This window comes from Mesoplodon mirus (assembly GCF_964341445.2).
Source record: "Mesoplodon mirus genome assembly, chromosome: 13".
NCBI lineage: Eukaryota > Metazoa > Chordata > Mammalia > Artiodactyla > Ziphiidae > Mesoplodon > Mesoplodon mirus.
The window spans coordinates 37899275-37920550 of record NC_138989.1 but is presented as its reverse complement, the minus strand read 5'-3'; the positions used below and the strand labels follow the sequence as shown (position 1 = coordinate 37920550).

General features: G+C 34.8%; 1 protein-coding gene across 1 annotated transcript in view; it reads left to right on the top strand.

Annotated features, from left to right (window-relative positions):
• ROCK1 (Rho associated coiled-coil containing protein kinase 1) overlaps nucleotides 1–21276 on the top strand; it is a 154217-nt gene that overhangs the window by 105688 nt on the left and 27253 nt on the right. Inside the window, exons 14-21 of the mRNA XM_082640433.1 lie at nucleotides 1168–1303; nucleotides 3287–3378; nucleotides 3476–3722; nucleotides 12181–12287; nucleotides 13484–13634; nucleotides 15397–15557; nucleotides 17767–17951; nucleotides 19673–19742. Of these exons, the coding sequence (XP_082496559.1) occupies nucleotides 1168–1303; nucleotides 3287–3378; nucleotides 3476–3722; nucleotides 12181–12287; nucleotides 13484–13634; nucleotides 15397–15557; nucleotides 17767–17951; nucleotides 19673–19742 (1149 nt within the window). The remainder of the gene's footprint in view (nucleotides 1–1167; nucleotides 1304–3286; nucleotides 3379–3475; nucleotides 3723–12180; nucleotides 12288–13483; nucleotides 13635–15396; nucleotides 15558–17766; nucleotides 17952–19672; nucleotides 19743–21276) is intronic.

Here is a 21276-nt window from a genome sequence, read left to right as displayed (position 1 = left end):
GGATGTATGTGGCTATAAGTAGTGGCTGGAAGGAGATCATTGTGCTGATGGAACAGTTCTGTGTCTTGATTGTGGTGGTGGTTACATGGATCTACACATGAGATAAAATGACATCGAACTACACATGCTTTATACCAATATCAATTTCCTGATTTTGTTATCGTACCATTGTTAATAATGTAACTATTAGGGGAAACTGACTGGTAGGGTACATGTACTGTCTTTGCAACTTCTGAAATGTAGAATTTTAAATTTCAAAATTTTAAAATGAAAAAGTAAAAGTTAGAATGATAAAATCTTACAATTGGAAAGATTTTGGATGATCTCTGTCAAATTTTACTAAATTTCTCTGACAGCATCTTACTTAAAAGATGGATTTCACTTAAAAATGGAAAAGCACGTACTATAAAGGAGGTTTGTCCAGTGTGGAGTCTTAAAGATAAAAATGAAGCATCAAAAGCAGAATATGCTGATAGTGGTAACTCAGAAACAGAAGATAAATTTTTTTAAGTTGTGGAATTTGGAGTATTTTTTTTCTTTAACCCTCCCCTCCCCTTAGTTTCATTTTCTAAAATTAATATTTCTTTCATTACTTTTTAATATGCATCATTAGGTACATACATAGAACATCTTAGGAAAGGTAAGTTGTTACAGAGATAGGGAGGGGATTAAGTTAAGGGAGACCTCATACAGGGATGGGCGAACTTACTACAAACACTGTAACCTTTGGTATCATTTGAGTTTTGCACCATTTAATTATCAAATATGTAGTTATTATCTGATTCCTTTTATATTTCATGTCTTAAAATTTAGGATTGTAAATAAACCAAAATATTGGTAATATAATACAATGTGTTCATCTTAATGTGTTTGAATACAGTGTGTTTGACCTTCAGTCTGACAAGATTCATAGGGTTTTTTATACTCAAGGATTTTTTTTAAATCTCTGAAAATTTTGTATATCTAGTTAAAATAAGGGGATTCTGTTTTCTTCCAAGGCAAGCTAATTCTACTATTAGAAAGTTGTTGTTGTTAGGAAGTATTATCTGATTTTGAAACCAAAATATCTATCTTAAGTAATTGTGTACTTTTTTAAAAAAGAACAGAGTATTCCCTTGAATAAATGAGGAGTATTAATTGTAGTGGTAACTTTTCTCATAATTTCAGGGGAATCAAAGAAGAAACCTAGAATCTACAGTGTCTCAGATTGAGAAGGAGAAAATGTTGCTACAGCACAGAATTAATGAGTACCAAAGAAAAGCAGAACAGGAAAATGAGAAGAGGAGGAATGTAGAAAATGAAGGTAAATTGTTACTTCCTTTGAAAAACACTGGAATTCCTAACACTATCTTGAGGTCTTCGTCTTGAGGTTGTTTAAAATTTAGTGCCTGTTATATATTTTTGAAGCCACAGTCCTAAGATACCTCATGAGCTAAATACGCATGTCCCAAAATTTATTTATAACATATTAAATTCAGTAGTAATGTTTTAGCTAGAGTAGTGATTTTTATCCTTGTGGGTATATTGGAATTTCTTGGGAAACTTCAAAGAAAACTAATGCCTGAACTTCAGAAATTCTAATTTAATTGATCTAGACATGTAAACTGGGCGTTGGTATTTTTAATAAGCTCTCTAGGCACTTCTAACAAGTAGCCACATTTTAGAACAACAAGACTAGAATTTTTGATATTAGTGTTACAAATTTAAAATAGCTTTCTACATCCTTTGATCCAGTGATTTCACTTTTAGAAATTTATTTCACGTACACTTGTGCACATGGATACTGATACAGAAACAAAGCTATTCATTTTAGAATTGTTTAAAATGGCAAAAATTATAAACGATGTAAATGTAATCTGTGGTATAATAAATTTTAGTATATATGGTAGAATACTATGCATTTTATAAAAGAATAAAGTATCTCTTGGGCTTCCCTGGTGGCGCAGTGGTTAAGAATCTGCCTGCCAATGCAGGGGACATGGGTTCAAGCCCTGGTCTGGGAAGATCCCACACGCCGTGGAGCAACTAAACCCGTGAGCCACAACTACTGAGCCCACGTGCCACAATTACTGAAGCCCACGCTCCTAGAGCCTGTGCTGCGCAGCAAGAGAAGCCACCACAATGAGAAGCCTGTGCACTGCAGCGAAGAGTAGCCCAACTAGAGAAAAACCCTCACGCAACAATGAAGACCCAACGCAGCAATAAATAAATTAATTAATTTTAAAAAAAGAATTTAAAAATACTTTTTAAAAAAGAATAAAGTATCTCTTTATAAACTGTTATAAAAGAATCTTTAAAATGTATCTTTACCAAAAAAAGTACAGATTATTTAAAACAAGATTGCTTATCTATATATGTTTAAGTGTGTGTGTGTGTGTGTGTGCGTGTATAGATATGCATGTGAAAACATATATATATATATATTTGTGTTTTTATATATTAGGGTATGGATACACAGACTGTCTTAGGAAGGATATGCAAGAAATTAGTAATAGTTGTTGCTGGGGAGGAGAGCCAGAGGGGCTGGGAGACGACATGGAGGGAGAAAGACTCATGCTATACTATACACCATTTGGTACCTCTTGAATTTTGAAGCATTTTATTTATTTAGTTAGTTACATCTTTATTGGAGTATAATTGCTTTACAGTGTTGTGTTTCTGCTGTATAATAAAGTGGATCAGCTATATGTATACATATATCCCCATCCCCCCTCCCCTGTGAGCCTCCTTCCCACCCTCTCTATACCATTCCTCTAGGTCGTCACAAAGCATCAAGCTGATCTCCCTATGCTATGCGGCTGCTTCCCACTAGCCATCCATTTTACATTTGGCAGTGTATATATGTCATTGCTACTCTCTCCCTTCGTCCCAGCTCTCCCCCGCCACCCAACCCTGTGTCCTCAAGTCCATTCTGTATGTCTGTGTCTTTATTCCTGCCCTGCCACTAGTTGAACCATTTTTAAAATAATTGAACTAATCAAAGATTTGTACTATTCAAAAATAGGTAATATTAAAATTAGCTTTATATAATTTCACTAATAGATTAACTTTTATGAAAGGAATAAAATAATTTAAAATACTACAGCAGTGGAAACAAATCTGTTTTTGCATTCTGTACTATAAAACAGTGCTCTACGTTTTCATAAGTTTAAAATGTAGGTACTTCGAAGTTGGAATATGGACCTAATATAGCTGACGTTTATGGCCTAAGACCAAATTTCATTTTTTAAAAGGGATTTATGTGTTTCCTCTATGAAAACTTACATATTATTCCTTCATTTTCTAGTTTCTACATTAAAGGATCAGTTGGAAGACTTAAAGAAAGTCAGTCAGAATTCACACCTTGCTAATGAGAAGCTGGCACAATTACAAAAGCAGGTAAGTTTTTGGAGTGAGGTTTTTTTTTTTTTTAAATCAAAATAAGTTTGATTGTGTTTTGGTAAAAAACTATTTTCTTGCTCTCTTTTTTAATTAGCTAGAAGAAGCCAATGACTTACTTAGGACAGAATCAGACACAGCTGTAAGATTAAGGAAGAGTCACACCGAGATGAGCAAATCAATTACTCAGCTAGAGTCCCTGAATAGAGAATTGCAGGAGAGAAATAGGATTTTGGAGAATTCCAAGTCACAAATGGACAAGGATTATTACCAGCTGCAAGCTGTATTAGAAGCTGAACGAAGAGACAGAGGTCATGATTCTGAGATGATTGGAGACCTACAAGGTAATATTTTTTCTTACTCTGGTAAAATAGACATAAAATTTACTGTTTTAGCCATTTTTAATTATACAGTTCAGTGGCATAAAATACATTCACATTGTCATGCAACCATCACTACTGTCCCATCTCCAGAACTTTTTTTATCATTCCAAACTAAAAAATCTATACCCATTAAATCTATACCCCATTTCCCACTCTCCCCAGCCCCTGGTAACCACCATTCTACTTTATGTCTCTATGAATTTGACTACCTCATAGAAGTTATTATTTATCCTTTTGTGTCTGTCTTATTCCAGTTAGCTTAATATCTTCAAGATTCATCCATGTTGTGGCATGTATCAGAATTTATTTCCTCTTCAAGGTTGTATACTGTTCCATTGTATTTATACCATATATACAACATTTTGTTTATCTATCAATGGAAGGTAAATTTTTTAATTTATACTTTATTTTTAATTTATATTTTATTTTTAATTGTAGCTAAAACATAAAATTTACCTTCTTAATTTTTGTGTGTAAGGTAATATATTTTTGATCATATTGTCCTCATAAAGAAAATGACCTTGGCCCCCATACACTGTTGGTGGGAATGTAAATTGGTGCAGCCACTATGGAAATTGCCAAGATAGGGAAGCAACCTAAATGTCCATCAACAGATGAAAGGATAAAGAAGATGTGGCATATATACTACAGAATATACTACTACTCAGCTATTAAAAAAAGAATGAAATTTTCCCATATGCAGCAACATGGATGGACTTGGAGAGCATTATGCCAAGTGAAATAAGTCAGAGAAAGACAAATACTGTATATCACTTATATGTGGAATCTAAAAAGTACAGCAAACTAGTGAATATAACAGAAAAGCAAGCTCACAGATATAGAGAACAAACTAGTGGTTACCAGTGGGGGGGAGGGGCAATTAAGAGGTACAAACTATTAGGTATAAAATAAGCTACAAGGATATATTGTACAACCTGGGGAATATAGCCAATATTTTATAATAGCTGTAAATGGAGTATAACCTTTAAAAATTATGACTTACTATATAGTACACCTGTAATTTATATAATATTGTACTTCAGCTATATACTTCAATAAAAAAGAAAGAAAATGACCTTGCTAATACTGGAAATGGTTAGCATTTTTTCTGTTTCAGGATAATTTGTATCAAATTGCAATTTCTTCATTCTCTCAGGCACCCTTGTGATGGAGGTAATGTGAATATTTCCAATTTTACAGCCAGTTACTAAAAAGTTAATTTTTAATTAATTTATTTTTTAGCTGCATTGGGCCTTTGTTGCTGTGCACGGGCTTTCTCTAGTTGCGGCAAGAGGGGGCTACTCTTTGTTGCAGTGCACGGGCTTCTCATTGCAGTGGCTTCTCTTGTGGAGCACGGGCTCTAGGCACGCGGGCTTCAGTAGTTGTGGCTCCTGGGCTCTAGAGCACAGGCTCAGTAGTTGTGGCGTATGGGCTTAGTTGCTCTGCAGCATGTGGGATCTTCCCGGAGCAGGGATTGAACCCGTGTCCCCTGCATTGGCAGGCGGATTCTTAACCACTGCGCCACCAGGGAAGTCCCTGAAAACTTAATTTTTAAAAGTGCCCAATTCACAAAAGTCTTACTCAAAGTGGAACTAACCAGGCAGAGAAGATTATCACTATTAAAACCTGGGAATTCCTCATGCATTGTTGGTAGAAATAGAAATTAAACTGCAGAAAGGGAATCCCATTGCAAATAAAGAATTCGGTACTTGGAAAGGTTAGGACTAGAGATACCAGCAGCCTTTGTGGTCTAAAAGTTTCCTTTTAGACTCACAAACTGGTCATGGTAATAAAATCATTTTGTTTTCAACAAGATTCCTGGCTTCCACTTCTCACATTTTTTTCTGTTTCTGTCAGCAACAGCATCCATACTACCTAATCAAAACAGATATGCATGGAAGTTGCCAGATCTTTCAGGGAAAAGTAGGGGGTGGGATAGTCCATTTTAACCTAAGTCACAGGATGTGAACATAGTTTGGGGTCTCATGGGGCTTGATGATTAGCTGTAATTCTGTGGAGAGAGGTCGGGGTCAGTTTTTGGACTTTGGAAACAGAAATTAGGATCTCCCTTTGGTTCTTAGCTGAGGAGTGTTCTGCAATCTTATTTCTCAGGGACTAGGCTTAAAATAGATCTGAATATAATCAAGAAAGTATCCTCATTATATGTATTAGAAAAGCCTCATACTCCACTTCCTTAAATTGCTTCTCTAGGCCTCTTCATATACAGCTTATTAGCTGTATGCAGGTCACTTCTTCTGCTTTAGTTATAAACCAAGAAGATTAGGTGACCCCTATAAATTCTTTCAATTCTAAAATTCTTTTAAGTCTGATTTTCCAGATAACGCTGAGCTTGAAGTGCTTGCTTTCAAGGACGAGACCATCATTATGTGTTCATCAACAACGGTTTTAACTGACTCTGGTTTTTAGATATTGGTGAAGTTAAGGAAGATTCATGGCATGACCTGTTGTTGATGTTTATCCTTTTTCAATGCTTTCTTTAAGGTTTATTTTTTAATTTAAATGTGAATCAAAGTTCACACACATTAAAAAGCACAAAACTTATATGAGCCTCAACATACAAGGTGCATTGTGGTAAAACATGCACACACGCAAACGTAAAATTTTTACGTTGATTTTTTATGGTTCTTAAGACATTTCAGATCCCTCAGGTATAAATTTCTTATACTTTGGGAGGCTAGCCTTGTGGCACAGTAACAATTGTTTCCTAGTTGAATGCTCTCCATGTACACTATTGAGCAGAAGCTTCTTCATGTGTATGGGAAATGACTTCCCAAATATAATTGGATAGTATATACTTTAGGTTTTGTGGGCCACATATGATCTCTGTTACATATTCTTCTTTTTTGCTTTTTACAACCCTTTAAAAATGAAAAAAACATTCTTAGCTTCATGTCCATAGAGAAATAGGCTAAGGGAATAGTATATCATAGTGTAATGCACTTTTGTTTTTAACTGTTACATGGGCATTTGGAAATTGTGTAAGTTTTTTACTTGGTATGTTTTTGGATTTGACTTTTGGAAGAAAAACAATAGATCCATTTTCTAATCTAACCAGTTTTGTAAGACTCCATTTATTCTTTGTGTCTTTGATTTGCCAAATTTTGAAACATATTTTAAAAGTTAACACTATGACTGTAGTCTTTTTTCTCATAGCCCCCTTGTATTTCTAACAGCTTTTTTAATATTGTTTTATTGAGGTGAAATTCATATAACATAAAGTTAACCATTTAAAAGTGTACAATTCAGTGGCATTCAGTACATTCAGAGTGTTGTACAACCACCTTGTCTATCTAGTTCCAAAACATTTTCATTAACCCAGAAGAAAACCTTGTACCCATTAAGCTTTCCTTCCCTATATGCCCCTCTACCTAGCCCCTAGCAACCACTAATCTGTTTTATATTTCTGAATTTACTTGTTCTGGATATTTCATATAAATGACATCATACAATATGTGACCTTTTGTATCAGGCTTCTTTCACTAGCATATTTTTAAGATTGATGTTATACCATGTATCAGTACTTCATTCATTTATGGCTAATATTCTATTGTATGTATACACCACATTTTGTTTAGCTGTTCATCTGTTGCTGGACATTTGAGTTGTTTCCACCTTTTGGCTATTGTGAATAACACTGCTATGAAATTCATGTACAAGTATTTATTGGAATACTTGTTTTCAGATCTTTTGGATATCTAGGTGTAGAATTGCTGGGTCATGTGCTAATGTTGTGTTTAACTTATGAGGCCCTTCCAGACTATTTCCCACAATGGCTGCATCATTTTATGTTCCCACCAGCATTGTACAAGGGTTTCAGTTTTTCCACATCCTTGCCAGTACCTGATATTTAACTGTTTTTGGTTATAACCATCCTAGTGGGTATGAAGTGGTGTCCCACTGTGGGTTGGACTTTAATTTCCCTAAGGAGTAATGAGGTTGAGCATCTTTTCATGTGCTTATTGCCCATTTGTATATCCTTTTTGGAAAAATGTCTGCTCATGTCCTTTGTCCATTTTTTAATTGGGTCTTTTGTCCTTTCGTTGTTGACTTTTAAGAGTCTGGATACTAGACCTTATCAGGTGTGTGATTTACTAATATTTACACCCCTTCTGTAGTTTGTCTTTTCACTTTTCTTGATAATGTCCTTTGATGTACAAAAGCTAATTTCGATGAAGTCCAGTTTAATATATGTTGCTTATGCTTTTGGTGTCATACCATAATACATTGCCAAATTGAGGATCATGAAGGTTTACCCTTATGTCTTCTTCTAAAAGTTGTGTGGTTTTAGCATTTATATTTAGGTCTCTGACTAACTTGAGTTAATTTTTGTATATGGTATGATGTGTAGGGGTCCAATTTCATTCTTTTACATGTGGATATCTGGTTGTCCCAGTACCACTTGTTGAAGAGACTACTTTTTCCCCCACTGAATGGTCTTGGCATCCTTGTTGAAAATCAGTTGGCTATAGGTATACAGTTTTGTTTCTAGATTCTCAGTTCTATTCAGTTGGTCTATATGTCTGTTCTTAGACCAGTACCACACTGTTTTGGTCACTGTAGCTTTTACAGCAAGTTTTGAAATTGGAAGTTTGAGTTCTTCAGCTTTGTTGTTCTTTTTCAATGCTGTTTTAGATATTCCAGTCTGCAAGTAATTCCATATGAATCTGAGGATCTGCTTTTCCATACGTGCATAAAATATCTTTGGAGTTTTTATAGGGATTGCATTAAATCTATAGATTGCTTTGGGTAGTATTGCCATCCTAACATATTAAGTCTTCTAATCCATGAACACAGCATATGTTTCCGTTTATTTTGGTATTTAAAAAATTCATTTCAGCATTTATTTATTTATTTATTTTTTAGTTTCAGTGTACAAGTCTTACACCTCCTTGGTTAAATTATTCCTAGGTATTTTGTTCTTTTTGATGATGTTATAAATGGAATTGTCTTAGTTTTCCTTTTGTATTGTTTATTAAGTATGATGTTAGCTGTGGATATTTCATAATACCCTGCTTTTGTTTATTTTTAATGCAGCATTGTTTGGTGTGTTAAAGTTTTATGACTTCTGTATCTTCTTACTAGATTAAAATTGTATTATAGATGATATTAAATATATCTGACCTTGAGGGGGTTTTCCCTTAATTTGCACTTTCCTGTTGTATCTTGCCTGTTCATTTATTTATTTGTTTGTTTATTTATATTTATAAATATGTATAAAAATTTTTTAAATTTATTTATATTTTTGGCTGTGTTGGGTCTTCATTGCTTTCTCTAGTTGCGGCCAGCAGGGGCTACTCTTCCTTGCGGCACATGGGTTTCTCATTGCGGTGGCTTTTGTTGCAGAACACGGACTCTAGGCACACGGGCTTCAGTAGTTGTGGCTCTGAGGCTGTAGAGCGCAGGTTCAGTAGTTGTGGCGCATGGGCTTAGTTGCTCAGAAGCATGTGGGATCTTCCCGGAGCAGGGATCGAACCCATGTCCCCTGCATTGGCAGGCAGATTCTTAACCACTGCACCACGAGGGAAGTCCCCATTCCTTAGTTTTTAATGTTTATATATAGTTGATGGGTCTCAAATTTAGATAGTAGATTTCATATTTGGGGATTTTAACATATTTAGATTTTTCACAGTGTTTTTTTTTTGGTTTTGTTTTTGAGACTTAACATATCTGTACATATTAAAATAAATAAAAATATGTATCTGGAAAATTTTTCACAGCATGAACACACCCATATAGAAACTGAATATTACCAGCAGCCCAGAAGTTCCCTTGTACTTCCGCTTAGTCACTAACCCCTTTTCCCTGAAGTAATCACTGTGCTGACTTCTAACACATAAGTTAATTTTGCTTGTTTTTGAACTTTTATATATGGAATCATGGAATCATGCAGAAAACACTCCTTTGTTTCTGGTTTATTTCATTCAACATTGTTTGTGAGGTTCATCTGTATTGTTGTATATGGCAATAGTTTGTTCTTCTTGCTCTGTTATAGTACTCCATGTATTTTGTATGACCACTGCAATTTATCAGTTATTTTGTGGTCATGTCTTTTAAATCAGATATTCTGATTGTTTCCATTCGGGGATTATGATGAATAATGCTGATATGAACTTTCTTGTACATATTCTTTGGTAATCATACATATGCTTCCTTTTGGTATATACCTAGAAGTGGCAGAGCCATAGAGTATATTTAGCTTTAGTAAATACATCCAAGTATTTCAAAGTAGGTGCACCAGTTTACATTCACCAGCAATGTATGAGAGTTCTGGTTGTTCCACTGCTTCCTCAAGGATAGTACTCATCCCCACTGAGTTTTGTCAGTCTTACTGTTTTAGTCATTCAGGTGGTGCCTGATGGTATTCCCTTAGGGGTTAGTTTCCATTTCCCTGGTGTCCGAGATTGAGCAACTTTTCACATGTTTATTGGCAATTTGTGATATGCTCTTCAAGTCTTTTGCCCCCCTCCCCCTTTTCTTATTGGATTGTTTGCTTTTTTCTTGTTGGTTTGTAGAAGTCCTAGATATTAGTCCCTTATCCAATTTATGTACCATAATTATCTTCTTCCACTCTGTGGTTTTCCTTTCCACTCTTAACTCCTGTCTGCCAATGAACAGGAGGTCTTACTTTTCTTATTTTTAATGTAGTCCTATTTTTTTTTCTTTTGTGGTCAGTGCTATTTAGTGTGGCCTGTTGAATTCTTTGATTAAATCATGAAGATATTATTCCCTATTTTCCTCTAGAAGCTTTATTGTTTTGATCTGCTTAGGTTATGATCCCTGATATTTTGGTTCTTATTCCTTCTACTGTATATATATATATATATTTTTTTTAATATGAAGCTTTTTTGCTTTCATGTATTGTACAGACAAGTTACAGTTTCTTCCTAGCATTTTTAAAAAAATACAATAAATGAGGAAACTAAAATATATTTAACATACCTTTTGTAAAGTTACTAGGACTCTAATGAATTCAACCCATATATTTTCATTACTTTGTCTTCTTGGGAGTTGGTTTATATGAACAACTTCTACACAAAAATTCAGTTTAACCTGAGTATACTATCTTTCTACAGATTTTTAAAACCTATTATTTATTATAAATACAGGAAGAAGCATTTTTTAAATAGCACTTTAACATTCAAACATCTTGCCATGTTTGCTTTATCTCTCTCCATACAAACACACACATTCTCTGTATTTTTGCTCAACCATTTGAAAGAAACTAGCAGGTGTTTCTTTCTCCTGTATGAAAATATTCCTATGTGATCAGAATGCCACGTTGCCTGTGTGTGTAAATAAAATCGCTTCATTGCTCTCTAGATCCTAGAACTAGCCTACCAGGCAAGGCTTATCACGTGCCAAAGATTTAATATTCATTTGTTCGTTAAAGAACTACTTCAGGGGCTTCCCTGGTGGCGCAGTGGTTGAGAGTCCGCCTGCCGATGCAGAGGACATGGGTTCATGCCCTGGTCCGGGAAGATCCCACATGCCACGGGACGGCTGGGCCCGTGAGCCATGGCCGCTGAGCCTGCGTGTCCAGAGCCTGTGCTCCGCAACGGGAGAGGCCACAACAGTGAGAGGCCTGCGTACCAGGAAAAAAAAAAAAGAACTACTTCAGAAACAGTAAAATATAGGAGGCAGGTTGGGCGCCTTGAAGACTTTGGCAAGTACTGCAAGTTAAACACTAAACTTTAAGAAGTACAAATTTTTTCCGGGTCTTTTAGGGTTCTTTATCCATTTCCCCGTCAAATCTTAGGCCACATTGAATCACAAAATAAGAAAATAGGTTTTTACTTTTGAACTAGACAATATAATTATATTCATATATGTTAGATTCTGCATGTATTAAATTGTGTTTATTAAGTACTTATGCATTAAAAATGTAAAACCTAAAGCATATCTTAATGAGTAGAGTTTCTAAATATGTGAGTTGCTACCATTGCGTGACATGAGCATCAGGTAGGTTAAAAACTAAGCTTTGTTAGAGGACTTGAATTCCTTAAAACTTAGTTTCTTTAGTAATGGAGTTTTTCTTCATTAAGTTTACGAGTAATTAAACACTTTTCAGAATGTCTGATACATAAAAAAGCACTTAAATACTTGCCTTAACTAACATGGAGAAAAGAGCGCTTGATTAGGACTCAGATTTGATTTCTGGACGAAGCTCAGGCTTATCTCTTTGACCATCTGTAAAATGAATATGTACTAGATGATCTCCAACTAGAATTAACATTTTTATCACTATGTATTGTAGTTATTATATATACTGCTAAGAAAACACTTAATAAATTTCTGTCTGATCAGGAGATTTTAAACTTATTTATCTTAATGATCATGCTGGAAAAAAAGATTTCTCTTTCAATGACTATGTGACTTGAACTTTTTTCTTACTTGATAGCTCGAATTACATCTTTACAAGAGGAGGTGAAGCATCTCAAACATAATCTTGAAAGAGTGGAAGGAGAAAGAAAAGAGGCTCAAGACATGCTTAATCATTCAGAAAAGGTAAATGATTTAACGTATACCAATTATGAGATAGTATTTACTGATTGTCAGATATATAAGATGGTTTTATAAAAGATCATTCATTCCTAATCTTTATATGTTTACATTTCTAGAAGTTTTTATTGTTGGTTTTGTGTGGAGGTGAATGTGGGTCTTAATTTGGGCTTTTTAGGGTGTTATTTTTATTTGTTTGTTTTTACCCTTGAAGGGTATCAGATATCTGATATTATCTGATCATCACAAATTGCTTTGGTTTGGAGATACCTCTTCATATAGAATTTTCCCCCATTTTTTGTACATGGGTAAGATGAAGATGCTGAACCTTACTAATTATGAAGAAGGGAAACAGGATTAGTATGTAGTAGACCATGTGTGCCTTTTCCATTTCGTTAGTAAGAGTTAGCAAAATAGTAAAGAGCATACATAATGTAATTGGCCTTTGCATGTAGAATTTTCATAACAGTCAAAAAATGCCATTGGTTATCCTCTGTCCTTACCTTGCTAAGAAAAGGATTAAATAGGTAATATGCAGATTTAGCTTACCTCCCTGAAATGTTGTAGGTTTACTAGATCCTCAGATAAATGATCAGAAAATCCACCACTTATCTTGTCCTTTGGACATGTTTTGTGTCATTCAGAATAGCTTTTTGATGTCCAAGTCTGGTATAAGTTTGGAAATAGGATGAAAGAAGAAGAGTAGAAGTACCCAAACAGGAATGGAATACATGTTGACATTCTTTTGTCAGAGCAAGGTAAATCTAGGTGTAGATGCAATTGTAAATAGAGATCAGTTTTTTTTAATGGTAGCAAAAATTTTTAAATGAACTGAAGAATTGTCCTGTTCATTTCTGATCCTCGCAGTGAACCCTCCTGAACATAACAGAACTCTGCCCTGCCATCAGCCATGGCTAATGATTCACATGGGGAGGGGTGGAGGGTAGAAAAAAGGTGATATTTTGCTTTTAATTATATGTGCTTATTGTGATTTTTAAAGTAAGACATTATAGATGGTGTGAAATATACAAGAAGTATAAAAATAAAGTTGTGTTTTGAATAAAAGTATTTAAGTATATATGATGTAACATTTCAAGCCAATGTGATTCATGTATTATCTCTTATGGGATATTAATTAATATAAGATTTAATGATGTGCCTTTTGCACAGCGTAGTACATGACTCTCATTCTCATTTTACAGGAAAAGAATAACTTAGAAATAGATTTAAACTACAAGCTTAAATCATTACAGCAAAGGTTAGAACAAGAGGTAAATGAACATAAAGTAACCAAAGCTCGTTTAACTGACAAACATCAATCTATTGAAGAGGCCAAGTCTGTTGCAATGTGTGGTAAGTGTCAGTTTTAATATTTTCTACATGATTAGTTTTTAAATAATGCCAACAAAAATATTTTGATTTTGATCAAATTGTATTGTGTAGTAGTTTAAACTCTTAGAAATTATAAATGATCTGGGAAAAGGGTACCTTCCTTTTTTGATACCTTCCATTTTTTAAAGCGACAATTTCACCTGCTAGTTCTCTTACTCTACCATTCCCTACTCCCTATACTACCCTCTACTCCCTGTAAAAGTCAGTGGATTCTCATTTCTCCCAGTTTTTCAGCCCTTTCCTTTGTTTTCTTCGAGATCCATTCTGGAACTCATTGTCTGTTAATTCATCTGCTTTCTTGCTCTGTACCCTCAACTCTCTCATTCCTTTGTATTTCCACTGTGTTATGCCGCTAAGCACAACAGATCTAGATCAGACTAGCCGGCCACTTTCCATTGCTTCAAATATTTCTTCAGATGGGTGTTATCCCAATGCACTGTCTCCAGCCTCAGGTGAGCTGTCATTTTTATATATGTCACTCATCATTTCTTTCTCCTAAACTTTTATTTCTCTCCTCAAGCTTCCTATGCCATTTCTTTATCACTTTAATTTTAGGTGAACATTCTCCTACATGTACGGGTCTCTCCCATCTTAAAAAAAAAAACAAAAAAAGGAACCCTTACAGCAACCTGTGATCCTTACTAATTGCCACTGTTTTATTCCATCCCTTTATAGCCAAACTTATAAAAAGATGTCTTCCTTTTCTTCACCTTCCACTTACTTCTTAACCTACTGTAACCTGGAAGTGTTACCTGGCACCTTAAATTCAGTTTATTCAAGAGAAAACGTGTGACCTTATCTGTCAGACCTGCCCTTACTCCTATTCTGACTGTCTTGGTTAACAGCTGTCTAGTTTTTATGAGCCCAGGAATGTAATCAGACAAATCTACTTTGCCTCTTAGCCACTCTGTGACTATTAAAAAACAAAAAAAAATTAGATGGGGAAAAAATGCATCTAAACTGCCTGTACATAAAAAGCTTTCAATAAATGGGTGATATTATCATGGTTATGGATGATGGTATTCAACATCCAGGGGCCCAAGCCAGAAATCTGGGAATTATTCAGGAAGCTCCATTCTGATAGTTTCTATTTTGTCACCTAGAGGACAGTCTGAAAGTGAGAAAGCAGACTTATTAAGTTTGAAACCTGATGGTGCAACTTAAGAGTTGCAGGACCCTAGAAAATTAACCTTCAGAACCTTAGTTACCATATCTCAAAAAAGGAACCTCACTGTAGACTAATATCTTCTGATAATAATTAAAATAGGTATTATACTATCGCAGAATCTTGTCTGAGTTGCATAAATTAAAGTTTACATCACAGCTTTAAGCCTCGGAAACTTTTCTGGAACAATGCTAGGTATAGATTAATAACCACAATCTTATTTTTCTACTTTTATCTGAACTACCTCCATTCTTCTCCTTAGACACTCCACTTTTTTCCAGCTATACTTTCACCTTCTGGTCTGAAAATGGCACTGAATAGTCTCTCAGATCATTGGGCAAGGGATGGATTTGGGAGATTAGTTATATTTTATGACTCTCTTCCTTTAGAGATCCCACTATACAAATAATTCATAATGTTAGAACTTCTATAATGAATAGTAGAGTCCCAGGATAAAAACAGTAGGGATTTGTGGCACCTAGGTGTCTTAGACAGCCCATGAAAGTGAAAAGCATGTCTTTTTCTTTAAATGTATGTTTGTAACTTTTTCTTTCACAGAGATGGAAAAAAAGCTGAAGGAAGAGAGAGAAGCTCGAGAGAAGGCTGAAAATAGGGTTGTTCAGATTGAGAAGCAGTGCTCCATGCTAGATGTTGATCTAAAACAATCTCAGCAGAAGCTAGAGCATTTGACTGAAAATAAAGAAAGGATGGAGGATGAAGTAAGAAAAATAATACTGATTTTGTTCATCTTATAAAACAGAATATCATTGTTATGACTAAAAAGTCATTATCTATAATTTAAACAACATGGTGAAGATTTTAATAAAATAACTTATATGTATCTGTGTTCACTGCTGTAAGGTCACCACTATATCCCTAACTCCTAAAATTTTCATCTTCTTTTAGTGAACATTCACACCATAGGTTCTATACCATTTTGCACTGTGACAGTACAACTGTAAAGAAGTGTCACAGCTCCTCCCCTGAAGAAACTGACCATTTGCTTTTTAAGAGAGAGAGAGAGAGAAAAAAAAAAACCCTCTTTATTGTCAGGTATCCAGTAATCCCCAAGAGGAGCATTGTTTTTAGATTTCAAAAGAAGCGTTAAACTGTGGAGTCTTGCTTGATTTACATAGATAGAAAGCAGTAAATAAAGAGATAAAATGATATTATATCCTAGTGATTGGTATATGTACTTTATTTATTTTTAAAATTTATTTATTTTATTTATCTATTTTTGGCTGCATTGGGTCTTTGTTACTACACGCGGGCTTTCTCTAGTTGCGGTGAGTGGGGGCTACTCTTCATTGCGGTGTGTGGGCTTCTCATTGCCGTGGCTTCTCTTGTTGCAGAGCACAGGCTCTAGGCACGCGGGCTTCAGTAGTTGCAGCACGCGGGCTTCAGTAGTTGCAGCACGCGGGCTCTGTAGTTGTGGCGCACGGGCTTCATTGCTTGGCGGCATGTGGGATCTTCCCGGACCAGGGCTCGAACCTGTGTCCCCTGCATTGGCAGGCGGATTCTTAACCACTGCGCCACCAGAGAAGCCGGTATATGTACTTCAGAAATTATAAGACCAAAATAATTAGTTCACATATGTAAATTAGAGAAGGGAGAAAGAGAAGATTAGATTAATGAGGAAAGCCTTCACAAAGGAGGAATGGGTTGTCACCTATATTTCAAAGGTTGAGTAAGGCCTGAAAAGGTGATAGTTTGAAAGTCAGAAGCCTGAATTGGTAGAGGGAACATTTTAAGTATAGATAAAAGAGTAATTACTGAATGGTTAAGGAGATAGGTAAGTGAGGGACAAAAAGCGACTTGATCAAACCAGGAAAGGAGAGATATGTTGAGTAGTCATGGGGGAAACCTGGAGGGCAAAGTATTGATAGTTTTTAAAACTATAAAGCTATAGATGAAAACACTCTTTCAGGAAAAGTAATCTGGTAGTGGTATATAGAATGGACAAGAAAGAAGAGAGATTAGAGATACCTAATAGAGCCAGCATGCAGGAAGAATGTATGTTGAAAATTTGGGAGATAATATTCAGTAATTTTAAAATGTAACTTTTGACCACATGTTATCTGCCTAGCCCTGTGCTAGGAGTTGGGGTACGGAATAAGATGGCTATGGTCTTGACTTCTGTGGAACTTAGAACCCAAAGGGAAAGACAGATATTAAAATTGAATTACAAGCATGACGTATTTAAAGAGGACATACCAAGTAGGAGTGTTAGGACTAATCACATCCAGGAGGTAAAGGAGGCCTCACTAAGGGTTTGGCATTTAAGAGCTGAAGAAAGAATAAATGAAGAGGGAAAGACAGAGAATAGCCTGTGCAAGAACTGTATGGTGATGGAGAGTTTGTCACACTGGAGGATCTGAGGAGTATGATTGGATTCAGAGAATGGCCAGTGATAATGCTAGGAAAGTAAACAGAATAGATCATGAAGGGCACTGTAACCACTGTAAGAATTTTTCGTTTATTAGTCCTAACGCCTAATAAGTACTTGATAAATATTTATTGAATTGAATTAAATATATATTCAATTTGTTTTATAAACTCTGGAGGGTTGTAGATTAGAGTACAAACATTTATGAAAGAACAGGTAAATTTAAATACCATTTAGGAATGTCCCCGCCAAAAGTGACTTTTATACTCACCTTCTCCGAAATTTCCATACAGGTTGGGGTACAAAGAAACCGGATTTCTTTTCCCTCCAAGATCTCACATCTGAAATTTGGGAATTAATTTGATTTAACACTAAATTCTGCAGTAATAAATGCATAGAACAGTGGAGACTCATTACAATACTAATATTTTCTACTTGTATAAGGAATTATAAGTACTTGAGATTTGGTTAGTATTCTTTCAAATGATGTCTAATAAATTACTAAAGAGATTTACAATCCCAATTACTTTTCTCATTCATAGGTTAAGAATCTGTCCCTGCAACTGGAACAGGAGTCAAATAAACGACTGTTGTTACAAAATGAATTGAAGACCCACGCATTTGAGGCAGACAATTTAAAAGGTTTAGAAAAGCAGATGAAACAGGAAATAAATACTTTATTGGAAGCAAAGAGATTATTAGAGTTTGAATTAGCTCAGCTTACAAAGTAAGTTTCGGAAATAACATTCTTGATTTCTTTCTTTTTTGTGTTTAGCATTTGCTTATGTGTTTCATATTTTATGTGTGTATAGGTTATGTACTTAGAGTTTGTGAAAGGAAAATTTAGGAAAAAGCATTTAGAAAAAATAAAAGAATTTATTTGCAAAGAAGGTTTGCAAGGGAGTTCAGGCTTTGGAAAGACAGGCTTACTAAATAAAAAACCAGTGATTTAAAGGGGAAAAAAAGGACATTATCAAGACTAGTGACTTTACAATGTCTGTTTATGGTAGGAAAAACACAGTTTTCTCATATGATTTTCATATCTACGAAAGTCATCATGTTTCTTCACACTAGAATTACAAAAATGAGGAATAACCTTTTTATTAAGGATTTAGTACCTTACAGAAAATGTTTAAGGTTTCTTTATTTTAGAGACTAGAATTAGACATTAGACATGATGGTCCTGTATTTGTTTGTTTGTTTGTTTTAGTTTGTTTCTTTGGTTCATCTCAAAGTGCAAAATGTCATTTTTCTTCTATTCTGAGATGTGATGTGCCTGCTTACTTGAAATGGGGACAAAGCAAGGTGTCAGTATGACTTTCAGAATTTGTATAAGGACATGCTTCAGAAATTTAATATCAAAGATACCTTATGCCAGACCATGAGGTTTTATTTCCTCTAAATTTATGTTATAATGTCTTCATTTGCCAGCTTCGTTTACAACACAGTAATTCTTAGGTAAAATTGCTGGTTTTGATTTTGTTGACTTTATATTGGTGAAACTCTTTTCCCCTTTTAGAGCCACTATTTTTTCCAAGTAATGTGTTTTGTAATTTTCTTCTCCCGAAATAACTTTCACTCAGCATTTAACTAATAATTATTATGTACTTTCTGTCAACCATATGCTGAAAGTAAAAAGCTGTTACTATCTAATATGAAAACCTAGCAGCTGCAGATGGAATTGTTCATTGTTGAATAGCTGTCTTTGGGTTGCATTGTGTCTCTGTCTTTTTGAGTCCTTTCCTCTCTGTGAGCAGTGTTTACGTGTATGTATTCTATACATGTACTTGTCTCTTTATCTGTGTTACACCTCCTTTGTCAGTTGTTGTTATTGCCTCCCTTCTTACTCCTTACCTGAGTATTCATTTCCACCGCACCCTTGTGCTTAATAGACCATAAAATATAGTACTAAATTATTCTTATTATTTATTAAATATGGTCAAGTTTTTAATAGTCTACTTACTGCATAAGACATTTTAAATGTATCCCTAAGAAAGCTTTTCTTTAGAAAAATTTACCAAAAAATACCATTTTTATTTTTATTTTTGCATTGTGGATTAATCCACAATTAATAAGTGACCTTCAGTAGAAAACTGTTCCCTCAACTTTTCATAGTATCATTTAATAAGGAGCAGACAGTGTGGCCTAACCAAATATAACTAGTAAAATAATACTGTATAATGAAGTATGATTTTTTAAATTTTTTGGCCACACCGCGCAGCATGCGGGATCTTACTTCCCCTATCAGGGATCAAACGTGCGCCCCCTGCAGTGGAAGCACAGGGTCTTAACCACTGGACTGCCAGGGAAGTCCCTGAAGAATGATTTTTTGAAACAAAGGTTACTTTAGTAAACCTTTTTTATTGTAGCAACTTTAAGAAACAAAGAATACTATAAAGTCTAGTATAAATAGGAGCATTTGTTTACTGTTTTCTCTTTTGTCTAAAGACAATACAGAGGAAATGAAGGACAGATGCGGGAGCTACAAGATCAGCTTGAAGCTGAGCAGTATTTCTCGGTGAGAATCATTTTTAACATATAGACTGTTTCAAAACCTGACTTAAAACAAGGTATTTAGATTTTTAATGTGAACTATGATTCTTTTTCAAATGACTGTGAAGTAGTTTTCTCCCCTTCTTTATATCCCCATCTCTGCATTTCATTTCTGGATCTGAGTTGGTGGTCTGTTTAAGTTGTAAAGAAATGACTGTTTTTGTGCAAATATTTCCAGAACTGCTTTCAAACTGGAGCTACATATAAGACTTTGTTAAGGGTTCTGTCTGCCTGGTAGCAAGCTCTGGTGGTTTAGAGTGCCAGTATTATCATGTGTGGTTCTTGTATACACATTATAGTGGCCTACATACATATATCTCTAGATATAACTACATACAGTTGTGGGTATAACTGTTGAGGAGCTGTTTCCTGTTTTAGCTCTGTGTGTACTTTTATGCATCTGTTATCCTTTTCTCCCTAAAAATCATTTTCTTATTTGCTGCAGGCCAAGTTATTTTCATTACTACTGTTGATGAGCATTCATAGCTAATGCTTTGAGGCTTTATTGAAACCTCTGAATTTTTGTTTACTTCCTCTGGTTGCCAAGCTTGTGCTCTGCCATTTCAGCTTAACATTTATCTACCAGCTCCATTTCTCTTTCAGTAGCAACCACCTTTCCTATGAGCTTTAAGCAGTGTAATTAAATGCATGGAGTTTGAGTTACACTGATAAACATGCCCTAGAAACCAAGTGTGAACAATATTGGAAGTAATGATTTCTCTAGTAAAAAATCTGGATACCATTAGAGCTCTACAGAATTTGACACAATTAAGAGCTTCATGCTCTACTCTTTTCACTCCTAATAAATATGGTGACTTTCTACTTCTGTCTATTTCTTATTGGCTTATTATACTATCACTGGAATATGTTTTTAAATTAAAAAATAATTGAAGATTGTTGAAAAACTTTTCGTTGAGTGTAAATTAACCTTAACTATTCAGTGTGTGGTACTGACTTCTGCAAAGTGGTCTGTAATATCAAGCACACCTTTTTTTTTTCTTTAACATGTCATGTTTTATTATTAAAATGTATGTGAATTGTTCATTCTATTCCATAATGTACTCATAATATATTTTTACTAAAAAAATGTTTCATAAGCACACCTTTTTGTCCCTAGGCTTCCACAGAGTAATCATTCAGTGCCTCCATGTTTGGGGATGGCTGTCAAGTGATTTGTGGTGGTTCCTATGGATTCTTGATTTTTGCCTGTATAGAAACCATACAAAATACTAACCCTGCCTTTAGTTTTGATTCATTCTATTGCTTGTGAGGACTGGGTTAGATGTTGCTAAATTTGATAAGTTATTATGAACCAAATTTAAGATTTTCTTTAATCTGGGCTTTCAAATCAAGTTATTTTTCTTTTTCTCTCTTCATTGATTACACATATAAATTTCAGTAATTGAAGTCAGAGAAAGGAGAAATGAGAACCTGATTCCTAAATGCAGAATGGACTATTTCGTTTTAGAAATTGTAAGCACTTAAACTAGAGCCAGCCA